A 26,500-nucleotide genomic window follows, 5' to 3' on the forward strand; every position below is an offset into this window, starting at 1 on the left:
TGATGTGTAAGTCCCTAGGCACAATCCCCATCATGCCTGCGTGCGTGCGCACGCACACACACACACACACACACACACACACACACACACACACACACACACCTACAAAAACCAGATTTTAATTAATCAGACTCAAAAGATTTTGTGAGGGAAAAGTCTTACTCCAATAATATAAAAACAGGGTGAGATAATAAAACTGAATTAAACCTTAATTGGATTTGTAATCAGCTAAACACCTATTAAGTATATTATGTACAAAGCAACATATTAAATATTATAATCATTAAATATTATAATTGAAGCAAAATCTTTTTCCTTCAAATGATAGTTATTGAGCACTTACTGTATGCTTGACATGCACGAGTAAGATTTAACAACACTGGCTGTTCCCTGACTCCTTGTCACCGATGAGTTGATTTAATATAGCAGGCTCTGACACACGCCTGTGTGTCTGGAGCCTCCTGGGAGTTAAATCCATGCCTCTCCGCAACAAGGTGAATGAGCAGCCCTCAAATTCAGACATGATGCCGCAAAGCATAGGACTTTGGAATGCCAAGTGGTTTGAAATAAGCAGTCTCAGATCCACGGACTCAGACTGGGTACAGCTCCATGGTAGAGCACTGGCTTGGAATGCACAAAGTCCTTGAAGTGTCAGGAGACAGAGGCACCATCACTGGTTAAAAAAATAATAATAATAAAAAATAAAAAAATAAAAGACAGAGACTAAAACGGCCTCTTTCCTTTAAGATAGCGGTCAATTTCTTTTTCAATGTATGTGCTGCTCACCTCTAAGCAAGGTGAATAGCAGAATTTGTAGTTGAATGAGCAGTTCGGAAGATCGCCGTTAGAAGACGCCCATGCCACACACATGTTAGAACAGGGACAACTCTGGTGTACTGCGATGCAGAATAAGGTAAAGCATAAAGCCCTCCTGAAATCTCCGTGGGTCTAAGTGTGCCTTCTCAGGGTGCTGTTCTTAGAGGTGGTAAGGAGCCACAGGGGATCTGAAGTAGCCAGGACTCTGCAGTCAGATCTCCCTTGCCCAGGACAGGTTTGAGAGTGTTGGCAGAATGGGCGAGAGCTAGAAGGTATCTCAGGAGCTGTCATGATGGTGTCCAATCAGGGTCTGTCCTGGCTCCAGGCAGCCAGGCAGGTAGGGAACCATCAGTGATTCTGGGGATGAAGCATCAGCATGGCCCTGAAAGTGGGCTTGGAGTTCCCCAGCTGCAATCCGACTGCCCAGTTCGGACTAGCTGTAGGAACAGGATTGAGACCAACCCTGACCCCATCAGTGTTGCTTCGGGAACTATCTCGCTGGACCACAGCAGAAACTGAGCTGAGGGCAGCAGTTACTTGTCCACTCATAGATGTCCACTTCTGGTTCCAGCAGTCTCTGAAGATAGGCGTCTTCAAGGAGCAGCCAGGGAGCCCTGGAGCACACTTAGATCTAAGAATGATTGCTGTAGATGAAAGGGCTCCTGATTGGCGGTTGATTGATCTGTACGCTAAATCTTCCAGTTGATATCGGCCTGCCTTTAAGTAGCTCAGTTTGTCTGATTCTCAACTTCCTTTACCCAAAAATAGGAGTGACGGTGGCTGTAAGGCTGCGACGGGGAAGAACTGTCTCAGTGTGTGGCCCCTTGCTCGGCGCTAACAAATAGTAGCGATTGTCGTTAACAGCTGTTGCCTCCCTGCAGGATGGAGGATGGCAGAAGCAGAGAGAAATGAGTTGACAGAGCCCCGTTGTCTCTGCCTAACTTCTAAGTATCGCATGACATCGGTGATATATGAAGTGTTCTAAGCAAGTGACCTAAAAACTGATGCGGTCCTTACGAGATGCCCATGGCGGAGGTGCTATGGTCAGTTTCAACAAAAGAAAACTGAGGCATTACAAGTGTGAGGAACTTGCATAGGGCTCCACCTCCCAAACTGTAATGGGGCTGGGGTTCAAACCCAGATGGGCCAACACTTCCGTCTACCCGTCATCCCTGCGCCTACCTGCTTCACATAGCACATCTTGGTTTCCTTGCCAGTGGCTGTGATAAAATACCCGGAGAAAAGTGACAGGAGAGAGAAAGGGTTTGTTTGACCCACAACCCCAGGTTTCAGTCCATCACTGTGGGAGGTCAAGGCGGCAGGGACTTGGAGCTGTCACATCCCATCTACACTCAAGGGCAGAGAATGACGAACGCATGCACGCCAGTGCTCAGCTTCAAGTCCTTTTCCTTTACTCCGGGGCCTGGTTCCTGGAGTGGTGGAGCTATCCACGTTCAGGATGGATAGTCTCATCTCAGTTAACCCAATTCAGAAAATCCCTCACAGGCTTGCTCATCTTCCAGAGAGTTCTAGATGCCCTCAAGTTAATAGTTAACACTCACAGTCATGAGCTGTATCTTGGAAATGGGGAAGGGGGCCGGGGGTAGGGGGTAGGGGATTGGACCACCCAAGTTTCAAAAAGAACAGACTCAGATGCTACAGTGTTTTGTAGGCTGATTTATGTCGTTTGTGTATCATTTCCACCCCATGACTTGCACTAAAGTCGAGGTAATTCACGAGGCTTATTGTAAATACACCGATGGCGATACATGCCAACAGACTATCCCAACATCGGCCTGGAGATGGTTGGTACTCTCTTATTCTCCATCTCTCCTACCACCCCAAATAACTCCATATATGTGCCAGTGACTTCTAAATTTTTATTCCCAGCCAATACCTCACATCTGAGCTCTAGACCCCAAATCCATCGGCTTCCTGGACACTTTGAGGACATCTTGGACTCAGTCTCCTCTTAGGTCCCCAAGGCCCTTTTCTGCCGTGGTACCCACTCACTCTGGTATTCTGAGAAGTCCCCTGTAATGCCCTTAGTGGCTTCTCCCTTTTATAGCAGGCAGCAGGATAGCCCTGCTCACCTGGAACTGCTCCCTGTTTCTCTGTGCCAAGTCCCCATTGTCACTCTTATCCTTTTTATGTGCTCTGGACGGGTCTCCCTGGATCCTAGACTGACCCCTTTTAAACCCTTTCTCCATCCTGAAGTCAGAGGATAGTTTGAAAACGCCCATATCATCATTCTCCCACCCTGCTTAAAATTGCTCAATGCTCTCTCATTCAGGATAAAATTTGAAACTCTTGGGCAGGAGAGCTAACTCAGAGCTCAAGAGTACATACTGGTCTTGCTCTTCTAGAGGACCTGAGTTCGGTTCCCAGCACCCACATCAGGTGACTGAGGGATCAGATGCCTCTGGCCTCCAAGGGCACCTGCACTCACGTGTACATACCCACACACAAACATACTCATGTACACATAATTTAAAATAATAAAAATAAATCTTTTAAAAATATCAAACTCTTTACTATGCCCTTCAAAGCCTAAAACAGTCCACATGTGTAGCCTGATATCAGCCTTCCCTTTGCCTTTTCTTGGTCTCTGTGACAATGTCTTATCCCTTCAGTAGCTGTAACAAAAGACCATAAACAGAGTAACCTACATAATACCACAGATATTCACCATAGACCAGTGGCTCATAAACCGTTATTTACCATAAATTGAATTAGCTTGTATATCATGAGTATTCACTTCTCACAGCTCTGGAGTCAAAGAAGTTCAAGGTCAAGGCATATTCAATAGCTTCCCGGTTCACAGATGCCAACTTCTCTCCGTGTCCATGGGTGGCAGAACTGCTGGAGGTCTCTGTCACAGCAGGGGACACTTCTTTCTTACTGCCCTTCCTGTCCCCACCTCATCTCATTTAAACTGATTTCCCAGGATTCGGCTGTCCTTGGCCCCCAGAACACAAGCAGGATCCCTGTCATCTAGAAAGTAAACCACCATTAATTGTGTAGCGAGCTTGCCAGACTTTCCCGCTGGGCTGCGAGCTTCGGGAGGCCCAGAGCTGCATCCTTCTGCCTCTCCCTGGTCAGCAGAACTAGCACAGACAGAGCCTTCAGCAGAAAGTGGGATCCGGTAACTATTGGTTGAATGTATGGAATTTGGGGAGATGGGCATTGAGGAATGGTGGACTCATTTTCGGTTGTTAGTGAAGTGTTGTGAGTTCTGTTGGGGCTTTAAATAGTATGTTTATGCCAATCTAGAGTGCAGAGGTCTATGGTGAGTCTTACAAGGCTAAAACCAAGGAGGCCCTGGGGTCGCTTCCGTCTGAAGGCTCCAAGAGAGAATTCACTTCCCCGCTTTCCTCAGAACAGAGAGTATCCACAGTCCTTGGCGCGGAGCCTCACGCTTTTCATCACTGCAGCCCTGGCTTTGGTCATCCCTGATGCTACTGCCCACTTTAAACTCTGCCCCCTGCCCTGAAGATTGGTCTGATTACATTTTATCTACGGGCTAATACAAGGACATCATTCCCTCTCAAGATGTATAACCTAATCACATCCGTGGAATAAGATGAAGCAGGACGTTCTGGGGATTGGGATATGGACAGCTCTGGGGGAGCTGTGAATTTAACCTGTCTCAGAAGGATGTGCTAGTTTAAACGAACTTGCAAACGAGGACAGAAACATGGTAATTCATTCTAGTGTATGCAGTGCCTCTCTTTGGTACTTTGGGGGTGTCACGATTGTACCTACTTATAGTTAAAATGTTTTAAAATATAGAGCTGGGGATATTGGACTAGGGAAATGGCTCAGTAGTTAGAGTGCTTGCCACGTAAGCAAGAGGACCATTTTGGATCCCCAGAACTCACAGCTGGGTCATCGTGGCAGCTTACCCCTATTTCCAGCTTCCGAAGGAGGAAACAGGCAATCTCTCGAGCAAGCTGTCTAGTGGAACTAGCCATGTCAGTGATCTCTGAGTCTGGATGATAGACCCTGCCTCAAACAGAAGAAAGGTGGAGATGGATCCAGGAGACTCCTGACACCGACCCCTGGGCCTCCACATACATGTGCTCACATATGCACGGACCAAAGTGCACACACAGGCACACTTATCTCTTCCACACACATTGGGAGAATGAAATGGGCAGAGGGAAATGCAAGACTAAAGACTCAGACCAACCTCAATGGCAAGAGCAGACATTTACTGGTCTGAGAGGGGAGCCTCAAGGTCCTGTGGCACAGCATCCGAGGGTGCAAGGGAGCGTGCAGTCCAGAGTCTGAGGGCAATTTTTGTAAGTGGGGGTAGAGAGTAAGGAGGGCATGGCTTCAACTGCCTAGAAACTGTGGGGTGGGAACTAAATCAAACTGCTTGTTTTTGTAACCTCCAGGCTTCTGGGTGTGTGGTGGGGGTGAGTTATTCATTGGGAATTCCACGAGCTTGACTTCCTAGAACCATGCGCCTGTTTTAGGGCCCTGCATTTAGATGGAATTTTCCTTTACAAATGAAATGTGTGTGTGTGTGTGTGTGTGTGTGTGTGTGTGTGTGTGTGTGTGTGTGTTTCTAGTACATATAGTATCCAGTTGGTTGGTGAAGGTAAATCTTGCCATATTCCAATGGTATTAGAATGAGAGAGATGTGGAAACGCAGCAGCAAGCCGTTACGAAGGGAAGCGTGGAGAAGCTTCACTCGGAGAGTAACTGGCCACTCACAGTGGAATGGTCTTCCCTTCCCTTCTGCCCAGGAGAGGCTCTCCTTCCAGGTTTAGCTGTCTGGCCCTGTTGTGGGTCTGTGTGGCTGGCCAGTGTCTATTGAATCCTAAGACTTGACAAGGAGTGAGAGAAGTTTCTAGCCCCAGATGAATAAGGAAATGTATTTGAACCACTCCAACTTCATCCTCAGAGACTCAGAGAGTTCACAGGTAGGACCTTCCAATGGAGGGGTGGAAACCAGTGCAAGAGCCTGAGGATAAATGGACAAATCTTCAGAGTTGAAAAATCCAGAGCCTGGGAGGGGTCCGTGGACTACCCAAGTGACTTCAAGAGTGACTCCTTGTCAGACTGTTGAGAAATGACCACCTACAGGGGAGGCCATCACCTCAAAAGGCCAGCCTTCCTTCGAGAGCTTTCTTATGATAATCCAGGAAACCATTAAAGGTTTCCATGTTAGTCAGCTTCCTGGAGCTCTGGTATTTTGCAAATCAGCCTTTTTAAAGAGAAAAAATTCTCATTTTAAAAAAGTTTTATTAATATGTATTAGTTATATGTAATAATGGATTTCATTATTACATTTATGCATGTCCGTAATGTATTTATATCACATTTGCCCCCCCCCCCACATTACCCTCCCATGGCCCTGCCCACTGGTGCTAATCACCTTCCCCTTTCCAGTTAGATCCTCCTTCCACTTACAAGAGTTCGGGGGAGGGGTTATTTACAGAAGCATGGGCAGCTTACTAGTGGCTATACCCCTGAAGAAAATGTCTCGGCCTCTGTTGTGTGACCCTGTTTCTGAGGAAATGTGAACAAATGTCTATTCACCCCACACAGGGACCTGACAACAGACCGAAGTACAGATACCATTGAAGTCCAATTGGTTACTCACTGGAGTTTGTTTGAAGGATTTCTTACAGGCACAGAAATGACTCAAAGACAACCACCTCATCAAAAGCCCACCCCAGCATGGGTAATGGTTCATGGCATCTGGAAACGTGTGGTTCACTGCACAGCTTACGGGCAGTCCGACAGTTTAGAGTGTGTCTTTTCCAGGCAGCTCAGTTAGCCTGAGTCTGTTCCAGGAAGCTTGGCTAGTCTGCACCTCTTCTAGGCAGCTGGGCTTGTCTGAGAGTCTCTCTTTCTCAGAATTTCATGCTTATATAAGCTTGGAGTAGGAGGGGCCTAACATGTCTGGCCAGTTTTAGGGACTTCCTGAACCTTTTACTTGCTCATCCTTAACAAAGCTCCCTGTACTTACTGAGGAGGAAATAGCTACATGGCAGCTTTCCTCCAGCAGCCATTAACTGTCTGTGGATCTATGGAGCCTCAGGGAGGGCTGGGCTTCCAGAAGCTCAAGTTGGCCTCACACATGTCCTATACATGACCAATCGCCTCTGTTTCCTTATGGCAAGAAGGCACATCATAGTGGAGGTTCATGGGAGCTAACTTGTTCACCTCACGGCCAGGAAGCAAAAGAGAATCAAGAAAGGGTCCAGCTCCCCTAATCCCTTAAGGACCTCTCATCAAACCCTGTCTCTCAAAATGTGTTACCATTTCCCGGTAGTGCCACCCTGGGACCAAGCCTTTTAGCACATGAACTTTGGGAGATGATTGATATCCAAATGACAGGGTTTTAAAGAGGTGTTAGCCAGAGTCTGCATGAACACACATTTGTAGAGGAAATGGGCAAAAAAATGACCTGGGAAAACAGTGTGGGTAAATTCATATTTGTTTGTGTGTCTTACACTGAATTTCACAAACTATGTGGAATTGTAGCTGGATGAACAAACAGCTGAATATCCAAAAGACGTTTATAACAGGACAGGGATTAATCTAAATCCAAAGTATGATGTTTCTGTGTCCTTGACCACTGGACCACCTGAAAAATAGTGGCACCCAGGAAGCCAAACGGTCCTGGGGATGAACTAACGAGAGGCTTGATTCAGGGAATCCTATTGGGACATAGAAAAGTTGTCAAGAAAAAAGGGATGTGTTTCCAGTATGGTTTACCTTCCACCTCTGAAGTCATGCTGAAATTTTTTTATTTAAATTTTTTTTCATTTTACATACCAAACCTAGTTCCCTCTCCCTCCCCTTCTCCCACTCCCCCCATCTGCCCCCATCCCACCCACATCCCTTCCTCATAGGGGGTAACCCCTCCATTGGGTAGTCAACACAGGCTGGCATACCAAGTTAGGGTAGAACCAAGCCCCTCCCCACTGCATCACGGCTGAGTAAGGCATTGCACCATAGGGAATGGGCTCTAAAAAGACAGTTCCTGTACCTGGGATAAGTCCTGGTCTCATTGCCAGGGGACCCACAAACACATCAAGCCACACAACTGTCACCCACATTCAGAGCGCCTAGTTCGGTCCCATGCAGGCTCCCCAGCTGTCAGACCAGAGTCCATGAGCTCCCACTAACTTGGGTCAGCTATCTCTGTGGTTTTTTCCATCATGATCCTGAAACACCACCCCCCCACCCCGCGCTCCTATAATCCCTCCTCCCTCTCTTCAGCTGAACTCCAGGAGCTTGGCCAAGTATTGGCCATGGGTCTCTGCACATGCATCCATCAATCACTGGATGTAGGTTCTATGATAACAATTAGTGTAGACACCAATCTGAGTACAATGGAAGGCTAGTTCAAGCACCCTGTCCACCATTGATAAGAGTCTTAGCTGGGGACATCCTTGTGAGTTCCTGGGGAACTTAATTCCAGATTTCTCCCTAAACCCTTGATGGTTCACTTTGTCAAGATATCTCTTTCATTGCTCTCCTTCTCTGTGTCTCCCCCCAACTCGGCCATCTCAAACCCTCATGTTCCTGCCTTCCATCTTCCCCTCTACTTCTCCCTCCCAGTTTACCCAGGAGATCTTAACCCTTTCCCCTTCCTGGGGCAATCTATACATGTCCCTCTTAGGGTCCTCCTCTTACCTAGCTTCTCTGGGATTGTGAATTTTAGCCTGGTTATCCTTTGTTTTGTGTCTAATATTCACTTATGGATCAGTATATACCATGTTTGTCTTTCTGGGTCTGGGTTACCTCACTCAGGATGATTTTTTCTAGTTTCATCCATTTGCCTATAAATTTCATGATAACATTGTTTTTTACCGCTGAGTGATATTCCATTGTGTATATGTACCACATTTTCCTTATCCATTCTTTGGTTGAGGGGCATCTAGGTTGTTTCCAGGTTCTGGCTATTGCAAATAATGCTGCTATGAACACAGTTGAGCCTATGTCCTTGTGGTTGAGCATCTTTTGGGTATATGCTTAAGAGTGGTATTGCTAGGTCTTGAGGTAGGTTGATTCCCAGTTTTCTGAGATACCACCATACTGATTTCCAGAGTGGTTATACAAGATGGTATTCCCACCAGCAAAGAGTGGTTATACAAGATGGTATTCCCACCAGCAAAGAGTGGTTATACAAGATGGTATTCCCACCAGCAGTGGTGGAGTGTTTGCCCTTTCTCTACATCCTCTCCAACATACGCTGTCATCAGTGTTTTTAATCTTAGCCATACTGACAGGTGTAAGATTTTTATTTGCATTTCCCTGATGACTAACGATGTTGAACACTTCCTTAAGTGGCTTTTGGTCATTTGAGATTCCTCTTTTGAGAATTCTCTGTTTATATCTGCACCCCATTTTTAATTGGATTATTTGATATTTTGATGTCTAGTTTCTTGAGTTCTTTATATATTATAGAGACCAGTCCTCTGTCAGATGTGGGTTTGGTGAAGATCTTTTCCCATTCTGTAGGCTGTTTTCTTTTTTTTGGGGGGGGGGGCTTATTGACAGTGTCCTTTGCCTTACAGAAGCTTCTCAGTTTCAGGAGGTCCCATTTATTGATTGTTGCTCTCAGTGTCTGTGCTACTGGTGTTATATTTAGGAGGTGGTTTCCTGTGCCAATGCACCCAAGGATACTTCCTACTTTCTCTTCTATGAGGTTCAGTGTAACTGGATTTATGTTGAAGTCTTTGATCCATTTGGACTTGAGTTTTGTGCATGGCTATCGATATGTATATGTTTGCATTCTTCTACATGTTGACATCTAGTTATGCCAGCACCATTTTTTGAAGATGTTTTCTTTTTTCCATAGTATAATTTTGGCTTCTTTGTTAAAAATCAGGTGTTCATAGGTGTGTGGATTAATGTCAGGGTCTTCAATTTGATTCCATTGATCAAAGTTTCTGTTTTTATACCAATACCAAGCAGTTTTTATGACTATAACTTTATAGCAGAGCTTGAAGTCAGGGATGGTGATGCCTCTGGAAGTTCCTTTATTGTATAGGATTGTTTTGGCTATCCTGGGATTTTTTGTTTTTTCCATATAAAATTGAGTATTGTTCTTTCAAGATCTGTGAAGAATTGTATTGGGATTTTGATGGGGAGTGTATTGAATCTGTAGATTGCTTTTGGTAAGATTGCCATTTTTACTATGTTAATCCTACCTATCCAAGATCATGAGAGATCTTTCCATCTTCTGATATCTTCTCCAATTTCTTTCATCAAAGACTTAAAGTTTTTGTCATACAGATATTACACTTGTTAGGTTAGAGTTACCCCCAAGATATTTTATGTTATTTGTGACTATTGTAAAGGGTGATGTTTTTCTAATTTCTTTCTCAGCCCATTTATCATTTGTATATAGGAGGGCTACTAATTCTTTTGAGTTAATCTTGTATCCTGCCACATTACTGAAGGTGTTTATCAGCTGTAGGAGTTCCCCAGTAGAATTTTCAGGGTCACTTATATATACTATCATATCATCTGCAAATAGTGAAAGTTTGACTTCTTCCTTTCCAATTTGTATCTCCTTGATCTCCTTTGGCTGTCTTATTTTTCTAGCTAGAACTTCAAGTATTATATTGAATAGGTATGGAGAGAGTGGACATCCTTGTCTTGTTTCTGATTTTAGTGGAATCTCTTTTAGTTTCTTGCCATTTAGTTTGATGTTGGCTGTTGGCTTACTGTATATTGCCTTTATTATGTTTAGGTATGTTCCTTGTATCCCTGATCTCTCCAAGACCTTTATCATGAAGGGGTGTTGGACTCTTGTCAAAGGCTTTTTCAGCATCTAATGAGATGATCATGTGGGGTTTTTTTCTTTCAATTTGTTAATAGGGAGGATTACATTGACAGATTTTTGTATGTTGAACTATCCTTGTATCTCTGGGATGAAGCCTACTTGATCATAGTGGATGATTTTTTTATGTGTTCTTGGATTCAGTTTGCTAGTATTTTATTGGGTATTTTTGCATCAATGTTCATGAGGGAGACTGGTCTGTAATTCGTTCTTTGTTGTATCTTTGTGTAGTTTGGGTATCAGGATAACTGTAGCCTCATAAAAAGAGTTTGGCAATGTTCCTTCTGTTTCTATTGTTCAGAACAATTTCAGGAGTAGAATCGTCCTATGATTGTAGAACATAGGAAATCCCTGGTCCCTACCCACTGAATGCAAATAGAACCCTCCCCTAACCTCTGTGACACCAAAGACAGACCACAGATTTTCAATTGTTTTTTTTTTTAAAAAAAAAAGAGACTTCTCTGCAGTTGAAAACGACTGTGCAGTGACAATTATTTTACCAGTGACAGGGCTGTGCTATCCAGTCTCATGAAACCTCTACCCTTTGGGAATTCAACAAAACAGATTCTCTTTTTCTATATTTTAAAGAATCAAAACAGGGCTGTTTTGACCATGAACTCACAGCAGCTATGGCTCTTGGCATAAGACTGGCACAAGATCAAGCCAATCGATACTCCAGCATGGAGATGGGGGTGGGGCTCACACGGTCCCACCCCTATCTGAGGAGCTTTAGCAGTTGGTAGCCAGCAAGGGAGGGAGTCAGTGTTCTCCAGTGTTATGACCTGTGGTTGGTTGCTCATGCTCCAACGGGTGACGCTCTACGCTAATGTACATGTGGGAAGCACTAACTGAACTCAGCAGGTATTTAAAAGAGACAAGGACATAAAGTTGGGAGGGAGATGGGGCCCAGGAGTACTTGTAGGAGAAGAGAGGGAGTATTTATGGTCTAAATACATTGTATTCATATCTGAAATTACCAAAGAAAAATAATTTTAAAGGGAATCCAAGTGATGCTGAATAACTATTTTTAATATAATTTGTTTAATATATTTGTATATACTGATATAACTTTCCAAACCCTCGTGATATATTCTTTCCTATGACATTTTCCCTTAATTTTTCTTTTTTTCTGAACACAAACACATAGACCTTTAAATAACTAAATTTCTGGTCATAGAGTGTTGGCAAAGGCTGCATATGTACTTATCAGAACAACTGCATCCTTCCTGAAGCTTGAGGCTTGACAATGGCACAGGATTCCTGGATCTGGCAATAGAGGGGAGCAGGTAACAAAGCAATATCTGAGGTGTGTTTCGGGGAAAGGGACAATGCTTCCACCCGCCCTCTTCAGAAAAACAGTTGATCATAGACTGACAGCCACGCATCGGGGCCTGCGGGGTATACAGTGTCCTCCCTCCTGGTCGGTATTAAATTTGCTGGCCAATTCAGAGGCAGCAGTTGCTGGCAACCATAGGTGCAACTTGAAGCCAGAGTCCTCTACAGGATTCCTTAGTGTCCCGTTGCTGCTGCAGCAAGCTACCACAGCGCGGTGGCTTAAGCACCCCGGATTTCTTTTTTCTTTCTTTTTTTTTTTTTTTTTTTGGTTTTTCGAGACAGGGTTTTTCTGTGTATTTGGTGCCTGTCCTGGAGCTTGCTCTATAGACCAGGCTGGCCTCGAACTCACAGAGATCCGCCTAGCTCTGCCTCCCGAGTGCTGGGATTAAAAGCGTGCACCACCACTGCTCGGCTTCCCAGATTTCTTACATGATGGCGCTGGGGTCAGAAACCAGCGGCGGGTCTCGCTGGACAAGAGTCTAGGAGTTGTCAGGGCTCTGTTCCTTTCTGAAGGCTCTAGGGAACGGCCACTCTCTTGACTTAACTGGCTTCTACATCTTGTGCCTTCCACAGCTTGTGCCCTCCGCCACACTCGAAGCCAGGAATGGCGGCGGGGTCTTTCTCACATCCTAACCCTTCCACACTTCCATTCGCCTCCTTCTCCTACTTTAAACTTGTCGCCAAGTGTGGTGGCCTATTCCTTTAATCCCAGTACTCAGGAAGCTGAGGCAGGAGGATTGAAAGTTCAAGGCCAGCCTAGGTTAGTGAGACTCTATGTCAGTAAATTGATACTAAAAAGAAAGAAAGAACAAAGGAGCCTTGTGATTATCTTGGACCTAGTCACAGCCCAGGAAAACCTCCCTATTCGAAGTCAGATGACTACCAACCTCAATTCTGTCTTGCCACCTAAGGTAGCTTATTCACATGCTCCAGAGGTGAGAATGTGCACACCTCTGAGGACTCACTACTCAACCTATCACAGAGGGGGAAAAATGATACCAAGATACGCTGGGCTTCCTATTGTACAATTGGAAAGTTCTGTACTTGCATAAAATACATAATTTCTTTTCTGTTCTATATAACCACCGCCAATAGAGAAGAGAAGAAAGCTCCTTGTTTAAATATAATACTTTATTATTAATTCTATTGCTTCATTCAAGAGAGATTTTGTTGAAGAAATTGGCTTTAATCGTGAGCAAATAAAGCTGATAATGTTCTCACCCAGACAAATTCTAAGTACTTGTAATGCACGCAAAGTTGTTCCTTATTTGCTGATTGTATTTATTTTCTCCTGTGTAACTCGGGGCTGGTTGGTTTGTTTTAACGCAGAGCCGAGTAGATTCTATTTTTCTTGTGATTGCATTCTGTGATTCCTTTATCTCAGCCCACAAGAAAAATTCACAGCTCAGCAACTAGACTTTTGCAGTGTTGAAAACGCCACAGATGATACTTTTTGATGGAACAGGGTGTTCTTCCGTGCAGCAATTTATCTGAGTCTGTGGGCATGGCCACTATTACCCTCTCTTGTCCAGACTCAACAGAGTGTGTGATAAAGAAAAGTTTCCAGGCAGGTAAAGACAAGTTCCTGAAGTCTATGCTAAACACGTACGTGGCTTGACAGAGGTATCTTTCTCAAGACTTTAACATAATGAACGAGAATGAGTGGGGCTGAGTCATGCCTCCAGACAGCTGTTTTATGATATCTGCCATCAGGGTGTCAGGTGTGTCAGGGTCTCCCAGGCTCCCCCAGGCTCAGTGACTTACTAGAAGGCCTCACGGGACTCAAAAGCTCACGGATCACTTCATTGAAAAGCCACAGGGTGAGATCAGCAAAGGCACAGGGTGTGTGCCGTAAAGTCCACGAGGTACCAGACATAAGCTGCCAAGCGTCTCCCGCCACGGAGTTGCATGGGGCAAATTCAACCAGTGATGCATAGAAATATGTGCAAAGTGTTGCCACCCAAGCTTCTGGACCTGGGTGATCTGTGTTTTAAGTATAATCCAGTCCTGTGCACACCACAGGAGCTGTATTTGGTCTCAGCTACTTAAACTTCAACTTCCCAGGGGACCAATGATGTGGTGTGACACAAGGTCCTCAGTTAGAGCACTCAAAGGACTCAGATTGCCATCCAGGAACTGTTAAAGGGTCTGTCTCCCGAAGATGGACCTTCCTTAGGTTATGCTGTATTTGAACAACCGAAACCTTCTAAGTTACTCCTCTGCTAACAGCACAACTGCTGTTCTCGGTGTATTACTACATCAAATGGGTATTGTGAGGATTAACCAACCTCTAAAGTATAAAATATACCCATGCTAAATAATTATACCTGGCTTTAAAACTAAACAACTGACCAACCAGGTTAGGAGATTTGAACCAATTTCCATATCCCACAAAATGCGGTCTGATTAAGATGGAGCCTTGCTTTCACTATGGTTTCAACAGACATCAGCATCTTTGATGTCCTTTCCCTGGTGATAAAACCCAGGACATCGCCGGGCGGTGGTGGCGCACGCCTTTAATCCCAGCACTTGGGAGGCAGAGCCAGGCGGATCTCTGTGAGTTCGAGGCCAGCCTGGGCTACCAAGTGAGTTCCAGGAAAGGCGCAAAGCTACACAGGGAAACCCTGTCTCAAAAAACCAAAAAAAAAAAAAAAAACAAAACAAAACCCAGGACATCATGTGCGATCATATTAAAGATGGTAAAATATAAAATACATTTTTCCCCGTAAGCTCCTGGGTTTCCTGGAAGATCTGTAACCAATGCAGCTAATCTCCATTGACACCTGAATTTTCCAAAACACTTTCAACTTTTTGTGTCGACTGATACCTGCTCACACGGTGCATCATCCACTACCCCCTTAGCTTAATCTCCTCCAATACCACAACAACCCAAATCTGCCATAAACACAGCTGCACCCTTGGTGATGGATTTAAAAAACAGGCTTCAGGGCCAGAGAGCTGGCTCAGCAGTTGGGAGCACTGACGGGCTGCTCTGCCAGAGGACCTGGGTCCCATTCTCAGTACCCACACAGTGGCTCACAATCATCTGTAACTCCAGTTGCAGGAGATCCAATGCCATCCTCTGCTCTCCGTGGGTACCAGGCACACAAGTGATGCATAGACATATATGCAGGTAAAACACCCAAGGGCTCATTGATGAATGCTTTAGTCTCCAGCTAGTTGTGCTATTTTAGGAGATGGAAAATTTAAGAGGTATGCTTAGTTGGAGGAAGTGAGCCACTGGGAACATGCCTTTGCTCCTGGCCCCTCTCTCTCCTCCTGCCAGTCTCTGCTCTCTTTTCCCCCGATGAGGCAAGCAGCCTTGCTCCACCACCATCCTCCACTATGACATGGAGTCACTTAAGCCCACATCAATGGCAGCAGGCTGTCATGGACTGAGATCTCTGAAACCAAAATAAATCTCCCCTTCATGGTTTTGCTCAGGTATTTTTGTCACAGTGATTTAAAAAGAAAACAAAAACCCTCACTAACATGGAAATTTGTTATGAGAGAATTGCTCAAATATGTGCTGACAATCTTTTATTACCTGTATGGAAAAAATTAAAAGTAGGAATTGAGTAGAGAGCACAATCAATAGAGCATTTTTTAAATCTCTGCAACCACAGGCATAATGGCGAGTTTTCTGTTTGTTGGGTGTTTAGAAAATGAATATATAAAATCACTGAGCCCCATAGTCGCTTTGTAAGTACAATTGATTCTACTATTTTATGGTATCTTTTTGAAAGATACTTTAAAACTCTTTTTCTTTTTCATCCAAGTCTTCACATTTTTTCACATGAAGATACTTGTGATGCTATCCTTCTGAACTTGTCACGTTCCTCTTTTCATGTCTCATGCTATTGGCTCCCTCTTTTTCATCACCCGACTTTCCATTTCTCAAAGAATTCGTTGTCCATTGTGTTGCACATCTCTGTTCTCTCTTGGAGTCAACACTCTTGGTATCTGCATTTCTCCCTCCCTTCCTTCCCTTTGTTTTGCTGCTGACTCCTTGAATAGGATACTCACTGTGTTCACAGTCAATTAAGGATAATCATTTAGGGCTACAGATTGTCCTCTAGTGACTGCCTTAGCTGCATTCAGGCTAGAATTGGTATCATTTTGACTGAGTTTCCTGTTTCCTCCTTTTTCTTTCTTTCTTTCTTTCTTTCTTTCTTTCTTTCTTTCTTTCTTTCTTTCTTTCTTTCTTTTTTTCTTTCTTTCTTTCTCTTTCTTTCTTTCTTTCTTTCTTTCTTTCTTTCTTTTTTTTGTAGTTTCTCTCTGTAAGGGTGGCTGCAGAACTCCAAACTGGCACCTTTCACCCCTGTCTCTGGACACCTGTGCACTCCTTCTGCTTTGAGTATGGGCAGGAGATCAGCCTCCTGTCTGCCCTGCCAAAGATAATAAGGGTGCTAGGATGCAATCCAGTGCTTGTTGAATATTATATAAGACTCAGTCTTGACTTACTAGAGGTAGTAAGACTTTCTGATGGCTGAAAAGTTAACTATGTGCTGTGAACTTCCTGCTGATGTGTTGGCATGCTGCTTCATACACACATTTAAGCAGTTAAACCCAGCCAGAATTTGTTTGTTTGCGGTATGAGATACTGCAAACAAACTGTCTGTTCATGTAGACATGGATGCATGCACATATGTGTGCATGAGGATGGAGCCAGAGGATAGACAACCCAAGATTTGGTTCCTTGGGTGCCAACTGTCCCATCATTTACAGAGTGAATACAAATTTAATACCAGCTAGACTGTTCAGAGACTAGAACTACTTAAGAAAATAGTTCACATAGAAACAGAAGTCCACAATAAGTTGTCAGCAAGCTGCACCCACAATTCCTAGCTATCCATTTGATTTGCAGAGCTGTGAGTGAAAAAGTTAAGTCCATTCATATAGCTAACCACATCAGTGGAAACAGTAAAGACTACAGAAATTATATTGTTATGGCATCATAAACTTGGGCGTGTGTCTTTATTTGCTCAATTTAGTAGTCCCACCTTCAAAGGATGGATTTTGGTTTTTTTGGGGGGACAGAATCTCCCTGTGTAGCTCTGGATAGTCTGGACCTTCCTATAGTACAGGATAGCCTTGAACTCACAGAGATCAGCTTGCCTCTGGACTCCAGGTGCTTGAGTTAAAGGCATGCACCACCACTGTAGCCCAAAGGATAGATTTTTAAAGATTTAGCTATGAGCCAGGTGTGGTGGCAGAAGCCCTTAATACCAGTACTCAAGAGGTTGAAGCAGGCAGATCTTGGTTATGGGAAAAGGTGTGTGTGTGTGTGTGTGTGTGTGTGTGTGTGTGTGTGTGTGTGTGTGTGTGTGTTATGCACATGTGTATGTGTGGTGTGGTGTGCAACCCTGCATGCTCATTCAGAGGCCAGAGAACAAAGATTGTCTTCCTCTGTTCAATAGTCTATTGCTCTCCATCTTCTCTTGTGAGGTAGGGTCTCTTGCTGAACCTGAACTTCACCAGTTCAGTTAGGCTGACTGGCCAGCCATCTCCTAGGATCCAGCTGTGTCTGCCCTCCAGTGCTGGGGTTACAGGTATGCAGGACAATGCCCAGCTTTGACATGGATGCTGGGATCTGAATTCAGGTCCTCTTGCTTGCACAACAAGCCCTCCTACCCATAGAGCCATCCCCTCAGCCCCAAAATTGGTATTTTAAGAAATCTACTCAGTCTACATGATCTATTCATTCTGGCTCAAGAAATCCTTTCCAATTTAAAGCTATAAACATAATATAGTCCCCACTTTTCATCTCAAATGCAGTAAAGTTTTGCTTCACAATTCTGTTTAGGACTGAATTGTGTGCAGGGTGACATAAGGATTTGAAGGAGGGGGTGTTGTTTTGTTTTGTTTTTTCCAGGCAGGGTCTCACTACATAGCTCTGGCTGTCCTGGAACTCATTCTGTAGAGCAGACTGACGTAAAACCCACAGAGATTCACCTGCCTCTGCCTCCTGAGTGCTGGGATTAAAGGTCTACACCACTATGCTAGCTCATTATGATCTATTTTTAGTTTTTTTCTATCTAGCCAACTTTTTCATCACTAATTATTAAAAAATAAAATGTTACCTGCTGGTTTCTGTTTCGGTCATTGTCAAATACCAGGCATCCTATATGAAAGGTCTGTTTCTGGGTCTTCTTGTCTATCCTTTGTTCTCCTACCAATGCCCAGGAGCTGCACTAATGACTATGACTTCGGCTGAGCTCACTATCTGGCAGAGAAAGGCCTCTAGCTTTGTTACCCTTCTTTACAGTGATGCTGACTGTTGGAATTCTGCTATCCCATGTGAAGTTCACATCCACCACCCAGTCTGACTGACACACGCTATGGTGCATGGTCTAAAGTTAGACTGTTGCACAAGGCTGTGGATACACAAGCCTCCAGGACTAGATGTGTTCAAAGGGCAGTTATATGTTTTGCATATATTGTGATCTGGATGGGAAGTATCCTCCACATTGGTAAAGGCTGGGTCCCCAGAAAGTAGCACACTACTTTGGAATGAAATAGAAAGTTCAGAAGGTGGGCCTAGCTGGAGCAAGTAGGTCACTGGGGACACGCCTTGGAAAGATGGACCTTGTCCCTGCCTTCTCCTCCTGGCCCTCTCTGCCTCTTGTCCATCTTAAGGTGAGCTTGCTTGCTCCAGCAGATGCTACCCACCAAGATATTCAGCTTCCCTTTGGGCCCACAGCAGTAGAAGTAGCAGACAGTGGTTGTAACCCCTGAAGCCAGGAGACAAAGTAAATCCTCCTTTAAATTCTTTTTGCTCAGTGAAAAACTGTGGTAAAACCTGATCTGTGGTTTAGAGGCTTTTGGAACTGGTTTGCTAGATGAATCTAGAAGTTTGGAAATGCAATCCAAAGAAGCCAGAGAACACGGTGAGCAGAGGGGAGTAGGTGGTTCTGGTTGACTAGAATGTGTCCGCAAAACTGTGCACAATTGGCATCAGGTGGGAGCAAGTATTCTGTTGAGAACTGACTGGAGACTGGGTGTTACACTGGGACAAAGGTCTGGCCTCCGTTCTGCCCATTCCCTGACACTTTGTGGGAGGCATTTCAGCATTCAGGCTGTGTAGTGGGTTTTTCTGCATGTTTCTTACAATGATTTAGAATGAGATTTGAGAGCAAAAAGAAGGATCAGGGAGATTTGGAAAACTCGCTGTTTAGACAAGGAAAGAAGTCTTTTTCAAGTTTGGGTGTAAGGAAGGCAGCATTGCAGAACAGATTAACCCCAATTAAAAAAAAATCCCTACTTTGCACCAGAACAATGGCAAAGATGTTTGGAGGGCAGCTGGGGAATTGGGCAGACTCTGCCCTTTTCTGGCCTAAAGATGTGAAGGAATAAACTTGTGTGAAAGACTTGGCTTGGCGAAGAGGGCTCAGGGGGCCTCACAGGAAGCTGTTTTCCCGGAACTCCTTTCCCACTGCAACTCTTTAGGCACTCAGAGACCACCGAGACGTGGTCCCAGAAGGACTGGCTGCCGCTAGTCTGACAGAAGAACTTGGCATTGTCTGCGTGCATCCTGATTTCGCATGAATGCAAAATGCAAAAATGATGGGGTCATGGAAGAATACACCCAGGTTCCCAAGCAAAGTTTAAAAGGCCGAAAAATGTGTAGTGGGGCCGGGACACTTCCAGCACCCCCAGAAAAGGCAACGAATAAAGCTTCCAGGGTGACCCCAACGCTGCAACAGACACTGTGGATGTTGGAACCCCGAGCGTGAAACAACTGCTAATGAAAACTACAGGCAGCAAATGGAGCCAACACAAGAGAGAAGCCTAGAGGGCTGCGGACGCCAAAGCTGCGGAGTGGAACTGACGTCACACCTCCACGTGCCCAGGAGCTGGATGTGGATCTTCAGGATTTAGTGTTTACCCTGCTAGGTTTGGGTCTTGCTTTCCTTGAACCCCTCCTCTCTGTTCCCCGACTCTTCCTTTGTGAAGTGGGGATGTTTACTTTGTGCTATTGTATGTTCTAAGTATGTAACTTGCCTTTTGAATTTGCAGAGGCTCCCCCTGAGTTTGCCTTTAGTCTTAGAAGAAACTTTGAGCTTGAACTTCTAAGCCATGCTAGAACCGTTCAGACTTTGGGGAACATTGGAGATGGACTAAATGCATATTGCTATTAAGAGATGACCATGAGTCTTTGGGGCCCAGGCAGAGTGCATGATTTGGATATAAAATACTCCTCATGGACTCATGTGTGAAAACTCGGTCCCCAGTTGACAGCATAATTTTGGTACCTGATGAAAACTCCAGAAGGTGAGGCGTAGTTAGAGGATATATTAGCCAGGGTTCTCTAGAGGGACAGAACTGACAGACTATGAGTGTGTGTGTGTGTGTGTGTGTGTGTGTGTGTGTGTGTGTGTGTGTGCATGTGTGTGTGTGTAGAGGGGGGGGTTATTAGAGTAACTTACAGGCTGTGGTCCTGCTAGTCCAACAATAGCTGTCTACCAATGGAAGTTCCAAGAATCCAGTAGTTCAGTCCACGAGGCTGGATGTCTCAGCTGGTCTTCAGTACACAACAGAATCTCAGGGAAGGAATAGATTTGCCAGCGAGATCAAGCAGGCAGAGTGAAAGCCTCCTCTTCCACATCCTTTCCATAGGCTGCCAGCAGAAGGTATGATCCAGATTAAAGGTATATCTTCCTACCTCAAAAGATCAGGACCAAATTTGGTCTTTCCATTTCATATGATTTAACTAAGGAAAAAAAATCCCTCACAGGTGTACCCAGACACTTGGATTTTAGTAAATTCCAGCTATAGTCAGGTTGACAACCAAGAATAGCCATCATAAAGGAAGTAAATCACATGCCTTAGGAAGACGTACCTTCCTCCTGACCTTCCTGCTTCCCATTCACCAGGAAGTGAGCAGCCCTTCCTTCCCTCACGCTCCCCAACTAGAGTACTCAGCTTCCTTTGGACCCACAGCAATAGGTTCGCTGATGTCAAACTGATACCTCTGAAGCCATGGACCAAAGTGAACCCTCCTCCATTAAGTTATTTTGCTCAGTGATGAAAAATCGACTGCATATATTTGAATTTCTAATAAACAACAAATATGTTTCTTCCTGTGAGTATGGCCCAGGCAATTATTTTATCTGATCACTCTAATTAGGCTATTACATATTTAAATAGGTAGACTTAGACTTAAAGTTAAATATAAATACATAGATACCTGGAGACAGGGTTGCAACTAAAGTGTGAGAGCATGGTTATAGATCAGTAAGAAAAAGGCAAACCACATAACCCAACAGAAAAAAAAAAACAGGAAAAGAAAAGCCACTGAGCAATAAACATAGAAGCATGTTATTTGTTTAACTTTATACACAATCAAGGAGATGCAACTGAAACACTGCTGAAACTTTTCATTGGAAAAACTTTATTCTGGGAATATCAGGTGTCAGAATAAATCACCACAAGGTCCTTCTTGCTTAGAATATAAATTGCAAGAGCACTTTGCAAAGCCAAAGAGATCATGCCAACCAACAACAATTCTCAGATCTACCTGGGGAGTCCCAGGCAGCAGTGACTAGCACAGAATCATTTACAACCAAATGAAATTGAAAATGGGGCAACTAAATTGGAATGAATAAATAAATTTGATAAATGTTTTTATCATAGACTTCTATAGGCAAGACAAAAATAAGTGGAGTAGAACTACCCGCTGTCAACAAGAATAAATCTTCCACATAAATCAAGTGGAAGACATCAAGTTGCAGGCCTATGATTTGATATATGTGCACCGTGTTAAGCATACAGAAAGCAAGATATTGCTTGCTGGTGCCTGTAAATAATAAAATACAAAAACATGTCCAGATGTAAAAACCCTAAATTAAAGGTAACTCCAAGGGGCAGAAAGAGAATGGCGTTGGGGTGATATGTAGGGGCTTCACTGCTTGTGTCTTCCTATAAAAAAAATGAAGAAAAGAAAAGGGCCAAGACTATGAAACTTCAAGATCTGACAAGTTTGCATGATGCATGTTATTACAATAAGTCAAAATGGTTACAGAATAGACAAAGGGAATGGGGAGAAATAAAGAGAAAGACAGAGTAAGATACCTGGGGGTGGAGGGGGGTAGTGAGTGGATCTTTCCTAAGCCTTAGAAATTTGCTGACAGGACAGCCACACAGACATACTGTCTGGAACTGAATCTGCCCGGAGGAACACTTTTCAGGAACCTAGCAATGCCTTTCAAGGCTTGAGAAATACTGGGGTGACCAGTCTTTCCTCCTATCCTGAACATTCCAATGAACTGACAAAATTCAGTACCAGCCTGAGTGGCCCCAGCTTCCAACGGCTGAACTTGGGAGCGGCTCAGCGGCTTTCCTCTCAGAACGCTCTTTCAGTTTTGCTGAGCCTTGGTTTTTTTGGTTTGTGGCTCTATTTTGGACATAAGTCAAGCCAGGTTTGCTTTCTTTAACCCCGTGATTTCTTGGTTCCAGTATGTCAGGTTTCAGTATGTCAGTATGATGCCACAAGGTGACACCCCTTCAACAATAAACACTCTAAGGAGAGGACAGTGTTGCATTGTATCTAGTCATAGTTTTACATGATACAGGAGCCTTCAGGTTGATGACTCAAAGGCCCCAGGTGAACTCCCCACATTTAGACTTAGATGGACGAAGTGTGGACAGGCAGGTAGAAAGTGATTGAGCAAGGCATCTGTGAGAACGGGAACAGGCAATGAGGAGACAGCAGAGTCTGTCCAGCTCTTCTAGGCATCTCTGGCCAGCATTCCTTTCTCCAGGGCATGGGGCAGAACCTTCCTGAACTGGAGTTCAGGAAGTTCTTGCGATCTCACAAGCTGAGAATTTCTTCATGGACATCTCTGACACAGAAAAGCAAGAGAAAGCTGTGATGCTATCTTGGGGCCTCCTGGCTCATTTGGGGGACGAGATGTCATGAAGGGAACAGCATGCAGTGAAGATGCTATCCCAGAACATAGATGGACATACCTGTATCTCTCCACAATGTCCGGAGTTACTGAATAACAACAAATAACAAGTTCCCTTCCTTCCCTTGGCTGCAATTTCCCTGGCAATCCCAGCTTCCCTTGAAAACTGGCAAACGGCAAACATAGGTTCATTTATCCCAGTCTCCATTGGGAAACTCTTGGATCCTGCTTTGTATGTCCCATAGTCAGTACACTCATCTATAGCCATAGGAAATATATGTGGGTTACAGATTGGCTACCAAAGGGTTAAGGCAGCCTCCCGGGAGGCAGAGGGAGAGGACCAGTGCAGATACAGAGTCACTGCAGCTGGTAAGATATTAAGAAACCCCGTTAAAGAGAGCCAGTGGGATGGTTCAGTGGTTAAGAGCACTGGCCGCTCTTCCAGAGGACCCAGGTTTGATTCCCAGCACCCATATAGTTCTTGTAAACGTCTGCAACTCCAGTTCCAAAGGATCCAATGCCCTCTTCTGTTTCCCTTGGGCACCAGGTATATACCTGGTGCCTAGATATCATGCAGGCCCCTCGCACACATAAATAAAAGCATAAAAGACGCCCATCAAAGTGTTGCTGGCGACACAAAGCCGCAGGTCTCCCAGGTGAGCTGGCCCACAGGGCCATGAGGTTGATTGAGTCAGCTGCAGAGACAGGAAAATGGAGGAAAGTCTCCAAACATGGTCAGAATAGATGGGCAGATGGACAAACAGACAGCAGTTCAAGTAGACTGCCCCAAGCAATGAGGACAGAGCTGAGCCCCAGTCTCAGATACAGTCAGGAATTGTCTGATTATGGGTCCCTTGACATACACCTTGAACTCTCAGGTAACAAGTGAGCGGGGACTGTTCCTGTGGCGTGTGGGCCCTAGCCCAGAGTACTTCAGGGTAGTCCTCTGACTACCCTGGTGGTGTCCAGCATGTGCCCAAAGTCCACACTGCCTATGACAAAATACTTCACAGTGGTTACAGACGATACAAAAGTCGGCGTTGGTATAGTCAGCAATGTGGCCATTTTAAAGGTCTGATGAAATCCTTGGTATTTCAGACTCTTGTGTCACCACTGCCTAAACACACGAACGATGTCCTTCCTGTGCAGGAAAAACATCGTCGACCCAGAAGACCCCCGATGTGCCCGGCTAACACTCACTGGCCGGATGATCATGGTACCACCAGGGGAGGTAGAATTCGCCAAACAAGCTATGTTTTCAAGGTATGAAGATGCTTTAAAGTTGGCCTCCCTGGAGCCAGGTATGGTGGCGCATGTCCAGCGTTTGGAAAGCCGAAGCAGAAAAATTAAGAATTTGAAGCCAGTCTGGACGGCAGAGTGAATAAAGGCTAGCCTAAGCTATGTAGTGAGACCTTACCATACCAAAAAGAAATAAATAAATAAATTAATTAATTAATTAATTACAGCAAAAAATTGTCCCAAAATTGACAAGAGTAGATGGATGTCAGAGATGGTGGAGGAATGCTACGTGCTGGCCTGCTCCTCCTGACTTGCTCAGTTGGCTTTCTTACACTCCCCAGGGCCAACCTGCATAGGGGTGGTACCACCCATGGTGGGCTGGGTCCTTCCACATCAATCATCAATCAAGAAATTGCCCATAGGCCAATCTGATGAAGGCCTTTTTCTCCGTGGAAGCTTCGTCTTCCCAAATGACCCTGGCCCTTGTCAAACGGGCAAAAACCAGCCAGCCCATGTGCCTTGCAATGAAAGCGACTGAGCCTTCCTAGCCCCTCCCCCGACCAGTGCCACGGACATGCTCAGACATCTCTATGAAGATCATGATGGCGTTTGCTTTGTTACAGATGGTCTTCCAGTTGGCTGTTGGTCCTTGACTTACATTTATAATGTCTTTAGATGTGAAGGAAATTTTTATTTTTATAAAATTAAAAAAAAAAAAACCAGACCAACTCTAACCCCTGCCTCCGAAGATATTACCATGCGTTTGGAAGGCAGGTGTCAGTATAGCAGGGGGAAGGTAGAGCTCCCTGTATATGCTACCTGGGTTCTCAGCTTCCCACAGGATTGGAAATCTCCCCATGAGGAAATGCATTCACGGGCTCACAATTCTGTTACCTTTCATACAGAAACACATAGTCTTTCTCAATGTTTCCCACTGGCAATCATCAGCATCCACTGAGCACTGGCTAGAACCGAATGTTATTTCTGTATGTACTTCCTGTTTGCTCCCCATACAGCCCTGTGATGAGCATCATCACCTTCACCCACATGCCAGGTGAGGGGACAGCCATAGGTGCAGCATCAGCATCTGAACCCATCAGCGATGGAACTGGGATTCACACCTCAGGGTCTGGCTCCAGAATGGAGCTCTTAGCCACTCTGTATAGAGACTACAGCTTCCTGCCTTCCTAAGGCTCCCCCAGCCCCTGCTCCCCAGCTCATCAGCTTCTACCTTTTGGAGGGGGGGGCGTTGAGCAACTCTCAGCCCGAATGAGGCGTAGAGGTGGGAGGTCCCTGGGACTGGCTGAGGTGCACCCACCCGCTGACGATCGCAGGCTCACTGTCTTCTCCCTCTGCTTCTCCAGGCATCCAGGGATGAGGAAGTGGCCCCGCCAGTATGAATGGTTCTTCATGAAGATGTGGGTAGAGCACGTCTGGCTTCAGAAATGGTATGGAGGTGTATCAGACATCCCAAGGGAGGAGTACTTCAAAGCAGCTCCCAGAAAGGCCTGACAGTAACGCCAAAGTCCTGGGCTTTGCATTAAAGTGAGGACCTTCGGAGTGAAGAAGCCAGCCAGTCCCTGCCTGACTGCTGTCTCTTTGTTGAAGGGTGCCTAGCCGCCCTGTCATCCTGCAGCAGAATGAGAAAGGATGAACAGGGGACCTTGACTTCAGATTCACTGGAGTGGTCCTTTGCAGATGTGCCGTCCACACAGGCACGTCACGTAGAAAGATATTGTTTATACTGTACACAATCCAGACACACCCACTGGGAAATCATGGTTGTCAAAACAGAAGTGGTAGTTGCTGCTCTTTTCTTTAAAAAAAAAAAAATGATGGTGATGCATATGTGCCACGTTATTGCCTTGTATCATGAGAACATTGTGTTGCTTACTATCCGAAAGCAGTGTTTCGGATGGAAGCGCCTTGCATTAAAAGAGCTGAACGTGCTCCGCATTGCGTTGCTGTGGGTTCAGGGCAAGGTGGAAGGCTTTCCGTCTGAAGATTACTCACTACATCACTGAACTGCAGGTGTATTTTCTAGAATGTACAGGCCACTTGAGGAGCCCTTCCCCCCACTATATAGCAGGTGGAGTAAGAACGTGCAGTTTTGTGCCCGGCCTGTCGTGGGTGAGCAGGCCGTTAGTGAGAATGGGGTGGTTTTCGTATAGAGCTTCCCAGATCCCCACTGCTAGTATTTCTGGTAGAACGTGCCCCTCTACCATTCATGAGATGTGACATCCAGAATAAGACGCACCTTCTTCCACATGACGTAGTGAAGATGGGGGCGGGGAGGGAAGGGGGAGAGTGCAATAGAGAAAGCCAAGCAATGTGCAAGAGAAGGAAATCTCCTGAGAGTCTGCTCACTGCCCAGCCCTGGGCCAGA

The 26,500-nt window shown here is 45.0% G+C and overlaps 1 protein-coding gene across 1 annotated transcript in view; it reads left to right on the top strand.

The window, feature by feature from the left end:
• The window catches only part of Creg2 (cellular repressor of E1A stimulated genes 2), a 39,235-nt gene extending 13,171 nt beyond the window's left edge, over positions 1–26,064 (top strand). Inside the window, exons 3-4 of the mRNA XM_052745070.1 lie at positions 24,025–24,138; positions 25,479–26,064. Coding sequence (XP_052601030.1) covers positions 24,025–24,138; positions 25,479–25,626 — 262 coding nt within the window. The 3' untranslated portion in view covers positions 25,627–26,064. The remainder of the gene's footprint in view (positions 1–24,024; positions 24,139–25,478) is intronic.
• The last annotated feature ends 436 nt before the right edge of the window (positions 26,065–26,500 follow it).

The sequence above is a fragment of the Peromyscus californicus genome, unplaced genomic scaffold (assembly GCF_007827085.1).
Source record: "Peromyscus californicus insignis strain IS unplaced genomic scaffold, ASM782708v3 Scaffold_19__1_contigs__length_69161282, whole genome shotgun sequence".
NCBI classification, from domain to species: domain Eukaryota; kingdom Metazoa; phylum Chordata; class Mammalia; order Rodentia; family Cricetidae; genus Peromyscus; species Peromyscus californicus.